The sequence below is a fragment of the Paramacrobiotus metropolitanus genome, unplaced genomic scaffold (genome assembly GCF_019649055.1).
Source record: "Paramacrobiotus metropolitanus isolate TYO unplaced genomic scaffold, Prichtersi_v1.0 Parri_scaffold0000009, whole genome shotgun sequence".
Lineage (NCBI taxonomy): Eukaryota > Metazoa > Tardigrada > Eutardigrada > Parachela > Macrobiotidae > Paramacrobiotus > Paramacrobiotus metropolitanus.
In genome coordinates this window covers 1,103,106-1,122,648 of record NW_026570229.1, presented here as the reverse complement: position 1 = coordinate 1,122,648, position 19,543 = coordinate 1,103,106, and the positions used below count along the sequence as shown (strand labels likewise).

The 19,543-nt window shown below is 39.2% G+C and overlaps 2 protein-coding genes across 2 annotated transcripts; both read left to right on the top strand.

Moving 5' to 3' along the window:
• Positions 1-6,429: 6,429 nt before the first annotated feature.
• LOC129582918 (uncharacterized) lies at positions 6,430-13,585 on the top strand. The gene is made up of 3 exons (XM_055474549.1): positions 6,430-6,562; positions 12,983-13,117; positions 13,434-13,585. Exons 1-3 carry the CDS (start codon positions 6,430-6,432, stop codon positions 13,583-13,585), a joined length of 420 nt encoding a protein of 139 aa, XP_055330524.1.
• A 1,502-nt stretch (positions 13,586-15,087) lies between these two features.
• On the top strand, positions 15,088-17,390 carry LOC129583117 (uncharacterized). Its single transcript, XM_055474832.1, has 3 exons — positions 15,088-15,376; positions 16,449-16,860; positions 17,292-17,390. Exons 1-3 carry the CDS (start codon positions 15,176-15,178, stop codon positions 17,318-17,320), a joined length of 642 nt encoding a protein of 213 aa, XP_055330807.1. The 5' UTR covers positions 15,088-15,175; the 3' UTR covers positions 17,321-17,390.
• The last annotated feature ends 2,153 nt before the right edge of the window (positions 17,391-19,543 follow it).

Below are 19,543 nucleotides of genomic sequence, written 5' to 3'. Positions count from 1 at the left end.
TTCATGAACTTTTCTGCAAGCTGTTGAGTGACCCAAAAGGCATACGTTACGGGCCAAAACAAAAATTTTGTGCAATCAGTGGTTGACGTAGCGTTGCAACAAGGGCATTTCCCACAGACTTGTATGGTGTGGAAGTGTCAGAAAAGTGGAAGAAAAAACCAGCAAAGCGGTAGCAATAAAAAGTTACGGTGGCTAGTAAAGATTGTAGGAGCCGAGTGTCTTTAACTTGCTACATGGATTAATAACCTGTAGTTGACGCTAAACGCTTTGGAATCGAGATTTTAGCAGAAACCGCCTTCTCCGAGAACATGCGGGTGCTCGGCGAGCTCACATTTAAGGTCACACTTCAGTCTGACGGTGCTCGCTGACGCAAGGTAAAGGTCATCAACACTTAACTGAAATCGACTGTTGTCAGTAACCACCCGTGGCAAAACTGGATGATAAACAACTGTAGCATATCACCTGAAGAATAGGGCCTCAACCGAATTTTTAAAAAAATAATCAGTGCAAGCTTAAGTGTCGCTCGGTACCGGCTTAACGCTATTTTTAAGCTGATCTACTTCAGTTTTCACCTCACTGTGACTTCAAGCACGATCCACTCATGGAGACTTCTAGTTTAAAAGAAGCCGGATATATTCGGCAATTTGCCCAGGGCTGCACTTGGGATTACTTCTTTAATGTTTCTAGCAAGCAGGTTGTTCAGGCTGAAAAAGGGATTCGCGATCACGAATAGTTTGTGACTACGTCTACAGTTACCAGAAGCGCGAAACTCCAGAAAAGTGTGCGGTAAGGTCGCAGGGTTATTCAGTAAAACGTCAAATACGAACGCTATCAAATTTTGAAACAGGAAGCTTACAGTAATTAAGCGCACTACGAAGTACTGCTGCCCTCATGGTAAAATGCACAGAACAGATACTGATAGCAGGGTTACCTCCTGCGACATGAATGTTATGAAACGACAAAATATCAACAAAGGAACACTGTGTTGTAAGAAGCAGGTTTATCGAGTTAGTTCTCCATGCAAATGTGATCCTTTTCGGTCCCCAGCACTTTTCCATCGGCGATGCTTTCCATAATATGCGTTGCAACGTGGTCACAAATCTGGTGACGCATTGTTGTCTCGTAGCGGCATACACAGCACTCGAAGATGCCGAGGCAAGAACAGTAGTATTCTTGCAACATCTCGTCCGAAAAAGCCAAGGTGTCGCTGTTGCATGTGTGATCATTCGCAAAAAACTCCAAGAGAAGTTCGTTTTCTTCAACCTGAAAATACCAGAATTAAAATACGTTCCTATGATAAAAGAATCGAAAGAAGCCGAGTAGCACAACCTGCACTACGCGCTGAACCACAGAAACCAGAAAATCAAATACGTTTTACGTTTAAAAACGTACCGCCAAACGAGAGTTCAAGGTCGGATCGAAATCCAAGTCCGGAATGCGCGCCGGTGATGCGGGTGCTACAGTCTGCAAAAATCGAATATTTTTACGGATATTAGCCCGTTGACGGGCATTACCGTTGAGGAGGCGACAATGTGTTTTTACCATAACGTAATAAGCTATAGTAATAATAATATTAATAAGCAATAACTTTCTAGTCGATATGATTCGATAAATTTGAAATAAATCGGCAAGGTACAATTGATAATACTTTATTCAGAAATGCCCACCAGATTATTTGGAAATCAAAGATTACGAGGCCAATGTTCGTCAAAAATACGTCTTGTTTGCTAAACGCATGAAGTGTTTCGAATACACGGGTGGATCCTCTTTCGACAGCTTCATTTTATTACTTAAATGGAACAAGTTACTGTCGATTCGGACGCAAAACATGTGCCACACGGTTCCGGTTATCGCAAGCTGGCAAAAAAACGCTGTTGCTAATCAACACCTCGGGCGGTCGGCTTCCGGGTAACAACATTAGGGAAACCGTCCTGACTGTAATCCTATCGCCATTGCAATAACATTGTCAAATGGCGGCACAACACCGTGCGCATAGCCGCGTATGTGCACATCGATGCATCGCTTGGGAAACCTAGGAGAGCACTGCGCGGCTTTAAAGAAACCTGTGTTCCGAGTTTTGATAAGTTTCGGGCGGTTGCAAACTACAGTTCGAAAATGCACAATGAAGACAGCACATCAATAATGTTGATTTTAGCGTCAGCAGTACTAGTTACTTAGGACCGCTAACGCGTTCCAAAAATTGTTAGTGCTAAATAATATCTGAGGTTGGCGCCAATGACCACTGCATCCTGACCTTCCGCGCCGCTCTATTGACACTGCCACCTGCGGTCACAATCTGAAAAAGTGTAATCGCGGACAATGCGGCTTCGGGCAATCCCATATAAGAGTATAATGAAAGCTTTGGGAAGAAACATCGTAAGCAACGTATATTTGTACTTTACCTGTAGTACCGTTCAAAACATACGAAAACTGGTTTTAGACATTTACAGTTTTTTGCTGGCCAGTGGTCAGTTTATTGACCGCTTCTGTTTTAGAGAATTTGGTTTGCAATTTAATGAAGTTACCTTCACGTAATTCCTATTCGCCCAGATTTCACAAAATTAAACGTTTTATGGTGTAGACCGTCAATGGGCAGTGGCATTTAGCAGGCGACATAGTCAGCTCCGCTAACCTATGGCCGGCACAAGCTCACAAAAAATTTCCTTTCTTAATTGAGTTTTTTCATGCTGTGAAATCTTAGAGAAAATGTAGCCATTCTAGTTTGAGTTTTTCGTAGACATTTCCTACGTTTTATGCGATTTTTATGAAAACTGCAATGAAAAAATGAACCCAAATCCTGTGCTAACGCCTAGGAAAAACATTACTGTATTTACAAAAGTTTTTTTAACAAAAGAGTTATACCTTTTGGCCAGTCAACTGTACACCGCAACCCCATAGGGAGGTGGCGGGTATAATTCCCTAAAAATATCACGTGGTGCAGTATCGTGCTGCAATTATGCCGGTGAATGATGCAAATTATCATCAGTATTGTGATCGGGTCACTTGAACACCACGTGAATGCGACAGACAATTTGCAAGTACTAAGCGACTTTCAAGTTACGTCAAATATTATTGCACTGACTTCACTGCAAATGGGCTTTCGTTTAATGGTTTGTTAACACTTCGTCTACTATCACGGTTACTCACACCAGAAGTGACCTTATTAATTCAGTAACAAATTTCAAAAAAATAATTTTTTAACAAAACTTTCTGGCTATGTGAGTGAAAACGGGTCTAGTTTCTGATCGTGTTGGTTTCGACCTACTCGATGCTACCGGAAGTCCAGTATTCAGATGGTGTAAGTCACCATCCTTCTGGGATATGAGCATTCAAAGGGCCACACCGTCCTGCTGCGTGAATGAAAGGTTTCGAGAAAATCAGGCCTCTTACTAAACAACATTCATATGTAACTGGTAAATTTTCAGCGATATATGTTGTGCCGTTGCCCAACAAAAAAATGGGAAGCATTGGGAAGTTTGAGAAGACTGCCCAATGATTCCCGTGCTCGACAAAACGGCATACATGGAAGACAACTGAAGCAGCCGAGAAGACGCAGCGCAGGTGAGCATACCGCAAGCCGGTCTAGGTATAGAAGTATGGCTGATCCGGGTCAGCTGGGCTGATGAAAGACAGAAAGAGATAGCACTGATCAGTTGTCTCCTTTCTCTTTCATCACAAGTAAATCTGGCGCACGTGTCTTACTCTGTTTCTTTTGTTTTCTCCCTTCATGGAATTGGTCAAACATAATGAAAACAAAAGGCACCATTGGGCAGAAAAAGCTAATGACCAATCGTGTGGTTCTGGTGGCTTACACCATGAAAGTAGACCTCGTTGTTCAAAACTGCCAGTCGACGAAGTGTTAATTAGGACACATCCGATGACAGGCGCAAGCCCAGACACGTTAAGTGCGGCATATGGCACCACTTGTCGGATAGCGATGGCATTCTATAATCTGATATACAAGGCGGCACGTGCATGCTGTGAAGGCTATTGGTAACCGCTAACGATCCAGCGCCAGCCATAAATCACAAAGACATTCTCACACACTTTGGTTTCGCCACAGAGTAATGTATTGTGAGTTAACAAGTCCATTACTTTAAAGCTATGCATTCAGGCTGTGCACCATTAAGATAAAGCAAACAGACGGAAAAACGTAACGTGATTAATGCAGCAAAACAAGCGGTTGTTATTTCTCGATGATCTGAGATAAGCAACAATAAAACTCTTTTGGTTATTTTGCGACAAATCACACAACGTAAGCAATATGCTGCATTTTGTATATACCCAGTTAATACGCTTCCGTTATGTAATTTGGTAAGCAATCTTACACCCACAACGAATAAAAGCGGCCGAACACAAATTCAGACGAATAACAGCTGTCTTAGTCTATTACATTGCGGTACCGGACTGTTTCGTTAAATCATAATAGTTCACTGGTCGCTAACACAGCCGGAGAAATCTTTACGATTTGAAAAAAGTCCGATGTCACAAAACCGGAGCGTAGATTTGAAGTAAACTACCTGCAATGTTTATTGTATATAGTAGCATAGTAACATTACGCAAACAAAGCCTGTACATAACAACAAAGAAGAAGCACTGCGCAATGAAAGCGTCGTAAAACAAAAAATTTATTACGGATGGTGCTGATTCTGTACTCTAATAGCATAAAATACAATTACCCATCTAATTTTAGTTTAACTACTGTATGATTATCTGGTTTTGAACCTGAATGCCGTGCTCTAGTAAATAAGTTAAAGGCTAACTGCGAGACTGCAACCAAACCCAAAGTCTGTCGAACACTTGGTAATTATATTAATTACAAACGGTTAAAAGGCTGCTCAATATTCCTTGCTAAATTTTTTCTGTACACTAACCTTTGGCACTACTAGTATTCCGTGCACTACCTGCTCTGACCCTTTCTTTCGTTCGGCAGATTACTTTTAATACTGACATTCATTCGGTTTGACACAAATCTACGCTGTTTTACTCGGCGCAATGCCATATTTTACAAAAAAGTCTAGTCTGCATATTAATAATTTTATGAAAAACTTTCTACAAACGTCCGTAACAGGCAACACTTACACAAGACACGATCTGCGAAACTGAGTCCAAATTCCAGTTTTTCTCGCATAGGTTGGCTCAACCACTTCTGAATCAGAAAAGATACTAGCCAAACCATGGCAGAAAAACTGGCATACGGGCGCCCATGATTTACTTATTCACGGAAAAAAATTTAATACTTTAATTTATGCAGCGATGACAGTTGACAGCGATGACAGTTAACGAGAACAAGGTTAACGAAAAAGTTTTTTTCGTGATGAAAACAAATTGAAAAAGTAAATTTTCGTGCTAGCAGGTAAAGAAAGAACCGAAAATATTGTACCGAGTACAATGTATGGATAGATACGGAGTCGTGACCATTAAAAAAACACGGTAGCGCTTTCATCAAAATTATTTAAAACAGGAATTTTCTGCAGCGAGACGATGACATGAGAACGAAAACCGTAATGCCATACATTCGTTGCGTCTTAAGACTGACCTGTGAGGCGCAATGTGAGAGTGCCCGTTTACGGGCTTGGCTACTCAAAATAAATCAATCAATCAATCAATCACTTTGATGGGCAAACAATTAGAAGGATTAGTAAATGCTCGGCCGATACCTCTAGTGGAACTTGAATAATTTCAAAATTTCAAAAAGCATTTTTCTGTTCGTGTAACAAGTCGAGTCTTCACATATTTGTCATTATTATCTAAACCTGCAGCGTATGCCATGACTATTGAACAGAATTTTTATAAGTAATTATACTAATGTTACTCAACCTATCAATCATGTTAGCAATATCGATTATTAATTAAACTTTACAAAAATTTAAAAGCAGTCAATTTATTTTGAGCAGTTTTGTAGGACCTTTACACAGCAACATACCTCCTCAGCCCGTAAAGGCTGCGGACTGGGAGTTGGAGTAGAATCATCCGTAAATATGGAATCTCTATCACTGTCCTCAGGCGATGTTCCATCACTCTCTTCAGGTACTGCTGGTTTACCTTTCACAAGAAAACGGTGGCACTTCAATATCGCAAAAGTCGAAACATTTGTGAAAAGCCATTGTTTTACCTTCCTCGTTGCCCATGGTGACCTTTGTTGAAATACGTCTAATACTCTAATTCGAATTAAAGCGGCCGGGTATTCAGTAAGACTGCTCTGTGGACATTGGCAAGACATCATTTTGTAGGGCTGCAATACTGTAAGCACGGCAGAGTAAGAGCGTGGATATTCCACAGAGATGCCGCCGACAGTAAACCAGTTAGATTGGCTTGAAGGCGGAGTTATGAAAGCCGCTGATTTTACCCGTTCTTGAAATGAAAATTGTCTCCATTTATTCTTTTACTTTTAGTTTATAACTATCACTGACGGAACGTAAACTTAAAATGGATTTTATTTTGACTGAAGCCGAAGAACGGAATCAGCCAGATTCCGAAGTCGAAGAGGACGATTTAGAGCGGCGGATTGACGCTTGCGGCATTCGCCTTGATTGCATCTCTCCTCGTAGGCGAATCCGAGGTAAGGGGTAGATATAATGATTACCAAGTAGTACAATAAAAAAAATGGCGTCCAGCTTTCGTTTGTGGGTCGCCACGTTTGTTGTTTGTAATGCATTTATGTGTACGTCAGAAGGGCTGTGTAATATACCGTATTGTAACTAGCAAAATATTCTTTTGGCAAGCACAGTTGCACCTGCTTTGCCACAGCCTCGTTTGAAAAATATGTTGTGGGCAGTGGCAAACTCAAGTTTTTTCTTTTCACGCAAGGGGTGGGAGAGCTAAGTTTTTAGATCGAAATTATTATTATGCTAGCGTTGTTCAAATTCCATCAAACTTAAAGCTGTTACGTAGTTATATCGTCGCTTAAATGTTTGCCATAACGGCTTGGGGGTAGTTCGGCTGGAGTTATTCGGCTATAAATTACACATTAAAAAAGGTTACCAAATGGTGTGCAGTGGTCGTAAAACTAAAAAAATTAGCATAACATAATAGTTAAATAGCGCTTTATCCAGGATCATGTCCAGTATCATATATATGGATTGATCCAGTACCCAGTATTTAATATACTGTCTATACGTTGCGTTACTTTTCCGTTTGTTTTGGTCCTGCCTATCACTGTCATAATGTATCCGCTTAACTAATAAATCAAATTTGCTTAGATTTTACGTTTTCGCTGCAGCCGTATTTTTTAGTTTACTAAGACATCAGTAACAAATTAGTCTTTAAAAAGCCCGTTCAACTAATAATTACAGTATGCCATATCTTTATGTTTTTTATAAAGCGGTTCTTATTTTTCCATAAGCTTAAAAACGGAAAAATTGCTTTGCTGCTTTTTTAAGTACGCGAATGATTTGTGTTTTGTAGTCATTGCGTTTATTTCGCAGCAGGGGTTGTGCTTAGGGAGTATGTGAGATATACCTAAAAGGCCAGATAAAGAAAAAAAGGTATACCGCACTGGCCGCACGATCGTCACAGCATATTATTATTTTGAATTCACGACGGTTTTAATTTCTGCGCATGTATAATGCACGCTATGTGTTATAGGAAATTTTTGGCAATACCTGTAATGCAAACATCAATGTTACAGAAAAAGCGTTTTCTAAAAACTTTTGCGGCAATCAGTGATTTTATATGTGTTGCGTGCTGCAGTATTGGCAGATTAGCAATACCAAATAAAATTGGTGCCTCCCACTCCCTATAGTGTAGAACTTCTGATTTTTCAGAGCCGCAGGGGCTCTGAGAATAAGCGCTTACCATTAGATATCACGCTTCACCGTAGGCAAATTTTAGTTTTACTTTACGGCTTGCTTATTCTTTTCTTATACGCTTATTTTTTAATTATTGAGCCGGTGGACAGTGAGCGAGCGCACAAAGTGGACATTGTTTAACCTGTACGAAAAGGGATTTCACTTGCCACTACAGTAATTAACATGCCCAATTTTTATTTCACTAAAGAAGTACACGTTATTACTGGGTAAATATTTATTTCTGCAAAGGCAAACATCCCGCTGTTGTCCAGCCACTATGCACCAGGCGCTGAAAGTAATTTACATTAATAAATATCTGACTTGCAGAGGGCAACTCAAAGTGCGAATAATTCGTAAACTGTGCAGAATCAGAATAACATTGCACAGTTTAGGATAATGCCTGAATGTGTGATCTTCGGCGTATATTTATCAAAAAAATCAGTTTTCTGATCTTGTTCAAGCCTGTCGGCGAATTTACCATGTAAAAAACAATTAATGTGAAATTAGCCCTCAGAATGATCTGCACCGCACTATGTTTGTCAGTAACTGCTCCCGCACTTACTGTTAGATCGCTTGCTTACCCATCATCTGCTTCGCAATAACCGTTTTCTTATTATTCATGGTTAACTAAACTACGTGCCGTGGACATATACGATTTGTGATTAATGTTATTGTTTTTGATGTGAAGTGCCCCGGTTTCGCTTCTGTGCATCAATCAGCGTAGGAAGGTGGAGTACTGCTTGATTAGAGATACGAGTTATCTTTGCCTTTATTGCTTTTATCTGCAAACTCCCGTGATATCGCACTTGTTTGATAAGAAATCCGTCGGAAACCTACTTCATAGCGCGCCTGGTAAAGTATGCCCGCCATAAAAGATTTTCACTTCGCACATACTTTTTGTTTCCTTGTCTTTCTAATGTTATCACCATACTGTGCATAAATTGTATACGCATTAAGAATGTCATAGTACTTAAGCTTTCGAGAAAGACCCGTCCAATAATAAATTATTTTTGCCCACGCTTACTTGTGTAAAGCTGTTGCGAACATTTAGGATTTCTTTTCTGTCAGCGTGACTGAAAATTTATTAGGCGCGTATCCGAATGTGGTGTACATAACTGGACGGCATATTGTACAGACTGATTTATGGGCGATTTCATTAATTTTATCTGGCATCATTCGGAAAAGCGACGCTGAAACTGACACTCCTTAAACCGGTCACTTTTGATGAGGCAGACATGTAACTTTGTTTCATGCGAGTATTCGAGATACTCTTTCATAAATCACGTTCGAAGATGTTGTCGTCAATTGATAGAAAAGACGTACCGGGTGGCAGAAGAATATATCGTTCCCCATTTTAATTTATTTCTCCCGTAACGGTGTTTAGGCTGGTTAAGCCATGCAGTCAGCGCACTCTGTGCTTTTGCCCGGAAAATAACAGGGTTTTTATTTTGATTTATTTGAATTTAATCACAATTTTTCGTTGCATGATAAGCAGCAATAAATAAAATAGATCTATCTGATACATATAGCCAAGTTTTTTTCATCCACCCGCTATAACTTGAGAGGACATGTGTGCGCTGGCGCATGTGGACCTGTATCTTAATGCTGTGTGACGCGCAGGCGATATACAGCGTTGCTCGTGGGCGTAAACAGGTGTTAATGCAGTTGATGCGGACAATATTTCCGTAGCAATGTGTATTTATAGACGTCTGTTTACAGTGCTTATTTATGATAGCTATGATGAAGTCGTGATTATTATATTATGTCGTGTGCGTGCAGCGTGTAAGGCTACTTTACAGAACACTGATGGAATTCGGCGATATTCTCAGTTGTGCACAACGTTAGAGAAACGTTAATTTACAATCTAAAACCTTTTTTAAGAGTTGTGATTACTTCTTAACCCGAACAAAGATTTAAATTTCTTTTTGTGTTTATAATGTTTAAATATGGGCTGTCAAGTAGTTTACCGGCACTTGCAAACACTGTTGTCTTAGTGAGTAAATTAAATAACGGCAACCAGTTCCCGATTCTTTAATCTAGATTTTGTTACCCTTTACTCAGAAACAGGATCACTACTACGGATCAAATAGTAGCTCATTTGGAACAACACCTATTTATTACTAAGTTTTTGTAAATCATAAAATTTTTTCATGACAACTAACTTTCTATATCAGTAATTGTACTCTATCAGTAATACCTTCGATATGTACGGCGTTTACATACTTCCACCAGAAGTACATTTAAGTACGTAGCAATGCATTGAATTGACATTATTGTAAAGGAGTAAAGGAGTTAATGCTAGGTTTCCAGCCTTTATTGATTGTGGTGCTTTTAGCTGATTGTGAAGAATTAAGTCTCGTTTATAAAAATATATGTTGTTGTCATTCAAGATAATTTGTTTAGTTTGAAAAACAACTCTCCGTCAAGGATACGGAAGGAGAAAGCGCGGCTCAACCAAGAGAAAGCGGCTACCGCTGCATTAAGACAATCCAGGTTATTAATTCGGTTTTAATGGTCAGCAGCGAAGAAAACGATTTTCAGATGTAGCGATTAGCAACGCAGTTAGCTTCTTCAAAGAAATGCCGAGCCGAAGCAATTGACAACCGGCACATGGCTAATGAGGTGTGATTTGGTCTGGACTGAGATTTGCACCTTTGGTGGATTTTGGCCACGACGCATAGCATAGCAGTCTACGAAAAATACTTATACACCTCGGGTTTTATAACTTTCTTCAGCGAATGGTTAACTTTTCGGTTTGGATTCAGAGAAAAGATCTAACCAACGTAAAATTTTCTACAAAATGGTGCGTTGATCATAATTTACTTGCCTACCCCCGAATTTTGGCAATTTAAACTTTGTACACGAATGCCGTACTACAATGTCCCAACGTAAGGGTCGTCCCTATATGCGACAAACGCACACTACGCAGTACTTGCAGGTGCCTGTATGACACGTGCCTTTGGCTGTGGCACATTACAGATATTTTCACATAGAAGCGTTTACTAACCATTGCACAAGAGTACGATAGTGCAATATAAGCCGAATAATTACAGTACAGCGAAAAGTAGAATCATGGCAAATGCCTTGGTAGAATCACGTTAGTTTTTTCTCATACCTGTAGGATGTTTTGTTTATTCTGTTTGCAATTGTTTACTGTCATTATTATCATAACAGTATGTGCATTTTAATATGTACTACAATGTGCATTTATTGTTACATACTTATCGGCGTAGTATGCTACAACATTAAAACCATTCTATTACAAAGCCTGGGATATATTCAGGATATTTTCCGTAGGGTCAGCCGTAAGCTTCAATAAAAACTAATTTACTTCGCGTTCATACAAAATGTTTAACGTACCTTAAACTTTAGAAAGCTATTCAAAACTACGGTTGAATTATTATAACTTATTGGCACTAATCAAAATGTACTTAACAAGAATGCTGGATGAGGCATAAAAAATAATGACGAGCATTGCGCCAGTTTTGTACTTCAGCGGCACGTAGCGTGCCGCATTGTACAATTTTATATCCTGTACCAGTGTGACAATAGCCTTTTTTGTTGTTCTTGCCCATAACGCAAGGTCCGGGAGTAAACAATTCCATAAATTAAGCCAAACTTTGTTGGGCAATTCAAGCATCCCGCAGTTTGCGAGCAGATGTGACTCAAGGTGAAATAAATCCATCCACTTGCCATTTTCTGACTGACTTTCTCACATTCGACGAATACTTAACGATATTCAGTTCATGATTGTGCTTTTTATATCAGTAGTTGATTTAGCAAACTGGAGAAATCCAGAAATAAACTTATCCCGTAAAATATACTGCATGGTTAACGAATATGGCAGTACATGGTGGCGCGTGAACAATCCACCAACGAGACATGGGCGTGGTAACTGTTAATCCCGCCCCCGCAGCTAATGACCATGTGCCCCTTGTCAATTAGTGACAGGACAGTGTAATGGCTTGTTTGACAAGCGGCCAGTGTCTTTGCATGCGGCATGTATTCGCTCTCCGTCTCCCACTCCACTGCTCTTTCCTGGTTTTCACCTAGCGTTCCAGCTGAACATTCTTTGTACAAGACATGGCGCAGCAAGAGAATGTAAACTTCGAACACGCTTTGTCAGAAATTAAATATAACTGCATAACCCTTTAACATCTGAACCCGTTACAAAAAATTCAGTAGAATATTCAGTATGTCATTATTTGCAGCTCTGTACCATGAGCTTATTAGTACACACCAGACCTGGGCAGCTACGGAAAATTAACCCCCCGCTAGAGTTAAAAGCTAGAGCGACCGCGCGAATTGCGCTATAAGATACGCTATTTCTGCGAGAATAATGAGAGTTGAGCTATTCTCGAGGTATTTTTGAGCTACGCTATAATGCAAAATATCGGTAATTTGTATGCGAGCTACGCTACAGTTACGCTTTTTGCGTTGCGAATTACGCTTAAGATTTAAGTTATTTAAAGTTGATGCGGTTTTGGCACCTTGAATATGCGTCCCAAGATTTTCGACGGCGATAACGATTTTGGTTTAAATTTCTATCATTTTAAGTAGTATTACGCGAATGCACTTTTGTTACGCTGATGGCCTTTGCCCAATAAATATAGGTCATAGCTTGATGGCTCCAAAATAACTCGCGTTTCGCTAAATAGCTGCACAGGTCTTGTACACACCAGTTTTCGGTACCATGAAAGCTACAGGATTTATAACTTTAAGCTTCCGGATGCGGGACTGCCCAAGAACGTTGCAATAATATTTTAAATTTTCAAATGAAACGATATCCAGATTTCCTGTGTGTGATAAACTTCCATAATGTGCCTGCACAGGATAGCGTACCAAATGGTATTTTTTGCATTCAACATTCGGTGTATTGAAACTTGAAATTTTTTACTTAAAAACCTTATAGTTAATTAAGCGAAAATAAATTATTTTTTTGGACTACGTGACAGTGTAATATAGTCATTGTTCTGAGACAACTTGAAACCATATCCTAACCGCCTCATACGAGGTGCGGAAAAAATGGCCGAATCGACAGGAACCTTGCGCTTAACTAATTAGAGCTAACTGTTGCATTAATTAATTCATGTATGAGTGCTCAGGTCTCCAAATATGTGCTTTAAGTAACTACTATAGTTCCTTTCAAATTAAATGTTATCAAAGTATTAGTTGCGTTGTTATTTCTATAGCGGAAACTGAGAAGCCTCGTCCACCTGCCTTGAAGCCGAGAACACGAAAGTTTTCAAGCGGAAAAAGAGTCACCAAAGAACGGAAAAAGTCAGCTCAAAACCAGAGAAACTGCTTGAAACCAAAGCCGAAAAAACGTGCGTATGTACCACGAATAAGTTAGAAACAATAAGCGATTTCTTGGATATATAATAGTTCGGCTTCGTGACACCCGATCAGCCTAAATTAATAAAACTGCAATAATAATCATAATAATACGATCAAATAGATTTCTAGCAATCCTTGTGTTTATTGTAGTTTTTTTAACAAATAGCAGTATTTGATAGAAACTGTCCCATTTAGTTTGGCAGTGATATGTAATTGCAACGTTAGACAGTTTTTCGCAGCCGTATGAGTTTTGAGCCAGTGGAATTTTTCTTTGTTTTCTGAATTTTATATTGTCGTTTTTTTCAGCGGTAAAGAAACGCAAATCAGAGGAGAAATGGCTTTCGAAACATGGGCCAGGTCCCTTCACGACAAGCTATCTGGTGCGGGTCACGCTTGATCCCCGTTCAGAAGATGCTGAGCTGAAGTTCATTTGCGAACGATTGGAAAACGGCAAGTGAGGAAAGCTTTCTAAAACTATTTAGCGGCCAAGGTTGCTGAATGCTCGACTTTTTAACTGAGAACTTTTTTGAATATCAGAAAGTTTTATGCGATTTTCGTCTAGTTTAGTTTCACATTATAATGATTGTGCAAGAAAAAGAATTAATTTGATGGTGTATTGAGGGGCTGAATTTTAAGCAAAAACAAAAGAAAACTCTTGCGTCTGCAAAAGTATTTAAGCCAATTAATGAAACGCTCAGAGAGCAGTACAGAACAACTACAATTCCTGAAAAACTAGTTAGACACGATGTTTGGGCATGTCATACATTTGAAAAAGCGAATCGCTTTAAATACATGTCTCTTTAATGAATTTCTTCAATGCTGTTTAACATGAATAATCGACCTAATAGTATTAACCACTGCAATTACACATAAGCTGTTTTATCTACGATAAACACAAACAACAGGTCGACTGTCGGAATCACGGCCACAATGTTCGTATAAAATACTCAAATGTAGAAGGAAAGGTTACGTCAGGACTAATACTATTAGGTCAGTTATTCACCTTAGGTACCTTTTGTTTCTGTTCATCGTGTAATTGCGGTGGTCCACTTTAAGACATTAAATTTAATTTTGCAACAATATCGGCACGCAAAATGCCATTGCTCTGTGGCAGTCTATGCTATGCTCTATGTTACTATTATTAAAGGCTGAATATCAAAGTAAATTGCAACCTGTATCACTAGCACCACTTACCCGGAAATACCTATATGTGGGATAAGCAATACCACACAATAAAACTACTTAAATTTAATTGTCAATAGAAGGTTGCCATCCAAATGAACAATTTCGACGGTAACTACCCGTTATCTGAGTAGAACTAAAATCCTGCATGAACTTACTTGGTCGTTTTTATGTTTGTGTCTACAGTAGAGATTACGTGAACTGCGGCTTATGTTACGCAGTGAAGAATTATGTTTTTTATGCAAAGGCATTATATTCTGATGAAATGCTTCAAAGGAAATGCAGTTCTACTATATACTTTGTTAAAAACCTGTTGCTTTTCTTGGGTGACTATGGGACAGTTCCAAAGTGCAGCAAATCTTGACAAAACGATGTAGTTTAATATGGTTAGTAATGTGATTATTATGGATCGTGTTAAAGCAGTTTTTGACGTTTTAAGTGCCAATCATTTTGAATGGCTAAGCAGCATCATTAAAGATATTGCACGAAATGCTTTTAAGATATGCAAAGATAGATTTTGGTGAAGGAACCGTTCTCCGGTAATGGCTGTTTTATTACCAGCATGCTTAATTAGTGAGTGAAGGCACGTAGAAGAATTCGACATTGAAGTGGTTGCATTCCATTACGGACACTATTATCATTCCCTGTGCAATGCTAGCTGTATGGAAAACCTTTAAAACGATTGCATTTTGGAGGAGATTATACTTCAGCGAGCGTCATATAAACGGATGCGCTTGATAAAGTTTTACCACTGTATTCGCCTGCACATATTTAACTGCAACTAAAATTTCTGCTTCAGTCAAACTTTGCAAGTTTCTGTCCGTGCCTGAAGCGAATTTAAACTAAATTAAGCGCTACTTTGCAAAATGCAGGCAAGATATCTGATCCCGGCGTTTTTGGTTGCTTTCGGTCTCGTTTTGGCATGCTCTGCACGTTTCGGTTATCGCTTCCCAGCTAGAGGTATAAGAAGGCTGCCCGGGGGGAAACCTAACCTTGGAAGAGCGGCGCCAGGTGGTTTTTTGGTTCCGGATGGGAAAAGATCAGCCGGGAGCAAGGTGATGAACAAGGTAATTCATCTATTTATGAAAGTTGCTCAAAGCTGAAAGTATAACTGCTCGCGCTGCATAAAGAATAGATGTTTTCTTGTAGCAGGCCAAGTCTGTAGAAAAATCTATAAAAAATGGTACAGTTAGTCGCATTATTATTCTTAATAATTAAAACTATTTGTTTCCACAAAAGAGCGACAGTACTTGGTAGTAATACTGGCTAAAAACGCTCCAGCACAGCGCAGCGTGCGCGGCTTTCTGTTTTTGTAGCTAGAAGCCGCTTCCAGTGCGTATGTACGCACTAGCCAAGTCTTAAACTTATGTCACCACACTATATATAACTAAGAAACAAAGGTATAACGTTCAGCATATGTGAACTTAAGGTAAGTTACCTGGTAAGTTGCGCCAAATTCGTATGAAGCACGAAAACGTTCGCTTTTGGACATTCCCAAGCACTTTTTTGATTTGTTTCCTGACCTTCTGTATGCATATGATTCGCACACGTACGCTTGAAAGCGGTTTATGCACTCAAATTACGTTCTTGAAATTATTTCTTTACAACAAATTCCTAAAACTCAGATGCATTAAGAAAGACCAAATTTCACATTACGGACCTATCTCTTTTAAGATTAACAAATAAATGCACAACAGTTTGAAGACAGTTTGCGCAATTATTCACATTTGCACCGTTTTTTTTACGAATTTAAAAAATATCTTATATGGGCGCTTACCTGAAAATTTAATAACTATAACACCATTATAAGGTTTCTGGTACACCTATATGCAGTTAAACTTTTGAATTTTCAGCTAAAACCCCCAAGCAAGATATAGCGCGCACAAACCGCTTTCGAGCGTGTAATGTAAGCAGTTTACACTTTACAGTTTGGTAACTATCTCTTCGTTTAACCGGCTATAAAACGTCGTTATCTGGCTATTGAAGTTTGCAAAACAAAGCAAAATAGTGCTTTGGAATTTACTAAAGCGGAAGTATTCGTGCACGTTTATGATTTGTGTACTTCGTGCCAAAAAAGCTTTGACAGTGGATAATGAATTCCGCACTACAAATCTTATCTTCTGTTACTTGTCGTTGCAGCTTGTTTTTGACCGATTTAAAGCGAAGGACCTGAAAAAGATAAACAAGAAATCCGCGACTGGAGTCGAACGCTTGTGGGACTTCGGGAAAGGTGCCGCAAGGAATGCATTGCGTGTTGCAGCGGGGGCAGCCATCGCTGGTGGTGTAGCAGGTGCCGTGGTCGGAGAACAGGCGGATCCTGAAATCAACATTGTCAAAACGGATCCGCATGGCTCGACCTTTACTAGCGTCAGATATTTGGCTGTCAACACCTCTGAGGCGATGAAAGGCGTTGTCAAACCACCGGACCCGGTTGGCGGTCCCAATATCACGGTGAACGTGAGTGCGTACGCTCTTGCGGGAACGTTTGCTGGATTAATTACCATTATGTGTACCGGGGTCGTCTGCATGAAATGCCGACGTCAAAAAAAAGGTAACTTTGGTTTTTTTTTCACATTTTCTGATGAACAGGAATTCTTTAACGGAAACTTAGAGCTACAAGTTACCACCATACAATGAAAGAAAACTAGAATCATATCTTTCTCTTAAATATTTGATTGTAGCAAAATGGCTTAAAGGCTCTGCTAACCCCTATTGTTATACGAGTACCCAGACGGCTTGCTAGAACAAAACTTATCTAAACCACAACTTAACAGTTTAACTTCAGCGCTTTCTTGTAGGCACCGAAAACGTTGTTCTTACGGCGTGAGCGACAGACAAAAAAAACTTTCAGTTTTTTATTTAATGATTGGGCATACGCTTCGCGTCGGTAATTTATAGTTTACAATAACATACATTTTGACATTTGTAGTTCCGTTTATTTTTTTGTACAATCGCGTGTCATACAATCCAGTTGTTTTACAGATATCAGCAATCAGAAGGAAAAACCATGAAGCATCGCTACGTTACCGGATGATGCGGAGAGCTAGCGGTCCATCAATATGCACTTCGCGTTTACTTTACTACCTCAGGGATAAATAATGAAATGTAAAATCAAAAAAAATGTTCTTTTTTTTCGCTTTCTACTGTGTCGTTTTTTCCTCTCAACTTGAGAACATTGTTTGTTTATTTCAGTTTTTCTTTCGAGAGTTTTACCCGGCGTCCCATGTAGGCCACGGTTCTCTCATTACTTCACTCAAAAGCTTCACGTAACAACTAAGCAGTTTAAATCCTGTCGTAGCACCAATATCCGAGATACTGTGCTGCTTTGCGCTTTTCTGCTGCGCTGTGACTGATACTTTGTGTGATGTTTAAAACGTAATAATAAATGACACCATTCACAAACTATAATGACATTGTCGCGGAACCTGACCATTTTATACACTAAGGTTTTCACTAAAAATGAAAGAGATTATTAAGAGTTATATAATGGCCTTTTGCGTTGTTTTTTATTAGTTATCACCTCATTCCGCCCAGCTTCCATTCGAAAGAATACACAAACGATTTAATGTGTTAATTAAAAGCATTCTGATTAATAACTCAACTAATTAGGACTGAATTAATTAATAACTTAATTTTTTAAAAGAAACCCTCACCGGAAAAAGAAAGTTCATATACAAATTACAAAGTTAAACCCCGTGACAAGGTTAGGTAAAAATTCGGGGAGCATTTATCCCCGATTAATCTGAATTCGATTACAGTTTGGTAACTACTTCTTACCTCGATTCTTTGGGACAGATTTTTAAATTATTCTGGATTACAGCAGCAAAAAGTGCCATCCGGGAGCTAGCAAATATATATATATATATATCTCTTGTGGGAAAATAACTTTCTGTGCGCCCTTTCAGGACCTGTAGGATAACTGAACTCGACATGGAATTGACAGTTTAATGCAGTTTTTTAAGCATAGAGATCAAAGAAAAAAAGAAAAACTGCGTGCCCATGCTTTTCTGACGTTCGAATTTTTCGAGTTATATGAAAGATAACTCCAGTTCCTGTTGCTTTAAGGTTTACTTTTGCCCCGGCCAAAAGCTGAAATTTCTTCTCTAAATTCTAATACGTCTAGATTACACTATGCTGAATTATGTAAAGCAAAAAACTGGAAGAGAATCGGTTTGTGGAAGACTCCCATTCACTTACAACAGCTGGCCATTTGAACGACCGAACGGGTAATGTTTGTTTAGGAATCTATCCTGAGTGCTCAGGTGAAAGAATAATGAAAATCATTGTCGTGAATTTTTGGCACATCACCTTTTACCACTGGCACTTGAGTGTCAGAGTCATTTCTGTTCAGCAGAAACGGTACGTGACCTGAAGAGACCAGCACACAACAGGATTCGTAGACCTCGCACGAGGAATAAGCATACTTAGCGGCAACTGAGCGACCTAACTAGCTTATCACAACAAAACTGGATTTCTCAATTACAAAAACGGAAGCGATGGCTCAGTGCACTTTCTGACTTTAATGTGAAAATTCGGTAAATAATTCCTTTATTTCCGAATCCGATGTAACACTTTCACATGATGCATCACACCATAACCTATTTTTAAAAAAATTCCGTATGTATATTTTGCTTCACCGTATGGAGTAAATCTCTCAGCACATGCGGAGCCAAAATAAATCCTTGTCTTAAGTAGGTTTACTGACCAGGGCACGTTCTCCCCTTCCAAATCCAAACAAATTCACATGTTTTGTAAAATGCTGGTGTATAGTATGTTTTGAAAAGTATTTTCATCTGCCATCGTCAACGGGGCGCGGCCAGACAACAAATAAATTTTTGCATACTATCACATACTGTGTAATGCAATGGAGCAAAAATGTTATTCATAATTATTACCATGTTAAATTTTAACAGCAGCACCGTGGACATCCACAGATGTCGACTGGGGGTGTAAAAGAGGCTCACTTGCGGGGGCTTGTGTCATTGTTGTCTAGGGCATATTTTCGAAAATTTGTTATGAAGAACGGCAGGTATATGCTTATTAGTAAAGAACGATTGTTTGCATAGCTTATTGTTCACAACACTAATTGATAAATAATTTTCGAAAATGTGTACTCAAGCTGCAATCTGCCTCTTTTTCATCCCTACTTGACGGCTGTAAAAAACCGCGTTGCTGCAGTAAAAAGTTGATATAATTATAATTACGAAAAATACTGGTGCTGTATTGCATTCCAC

What these genes read in the sequence shown, in the direction of transcription:
- LOC129583117 (XM_055474832.1), top strand. Translation starts at nt 15,176, where the DNA reads ATGCAGGCAAGATATCTGATCCCGGCGTTTTTGGTTGCTTTCGGTCTC. An exon ending in GGAGCAAGGTGATGAACAAG is followed by an intron (nt 15,377 to 16,448) that starts GTAATTCATCTA and finishes TTGTCGTTGCAG; the next exon opens with CTTGTTTTTGACCGATTTAA. An exon ending in ATGCCGACGTCAAAAAAAAG is followed by an intron (nt 16,861 to 17,291) that starts GTAACTTTGGTT and finishes GTTGTTTTACAG; the next exon opens with ATATCAGCAATCAGAAGGAA.
- LOC129582918 (XM_055474549.1), top strand. Translation starts at nt 6,430, where the DNA reads ATGGATTTTATTTTGACTGAAGCCGAAGAACGGAATCAGCCAGATTCC. An exon ending in TCCTCGTAGGCGAATCCGAG is followed by an intron (nt 6,563 to 12,982) that starts GTAAGGGGTAGA and finishes TTATTTCTATAG; the next exon opens with CGGAAACTGAGAAGCCTCGT. An exon ending in GAAACCAAAGCCGAAAAAAC is followed by an intron (nt 13,118 to 13,433) that starts GTGCGTATGTAC and finishes CGTTTTTTTCAG; the next exon opens with CGGTAAAGAAACGCAAATCA.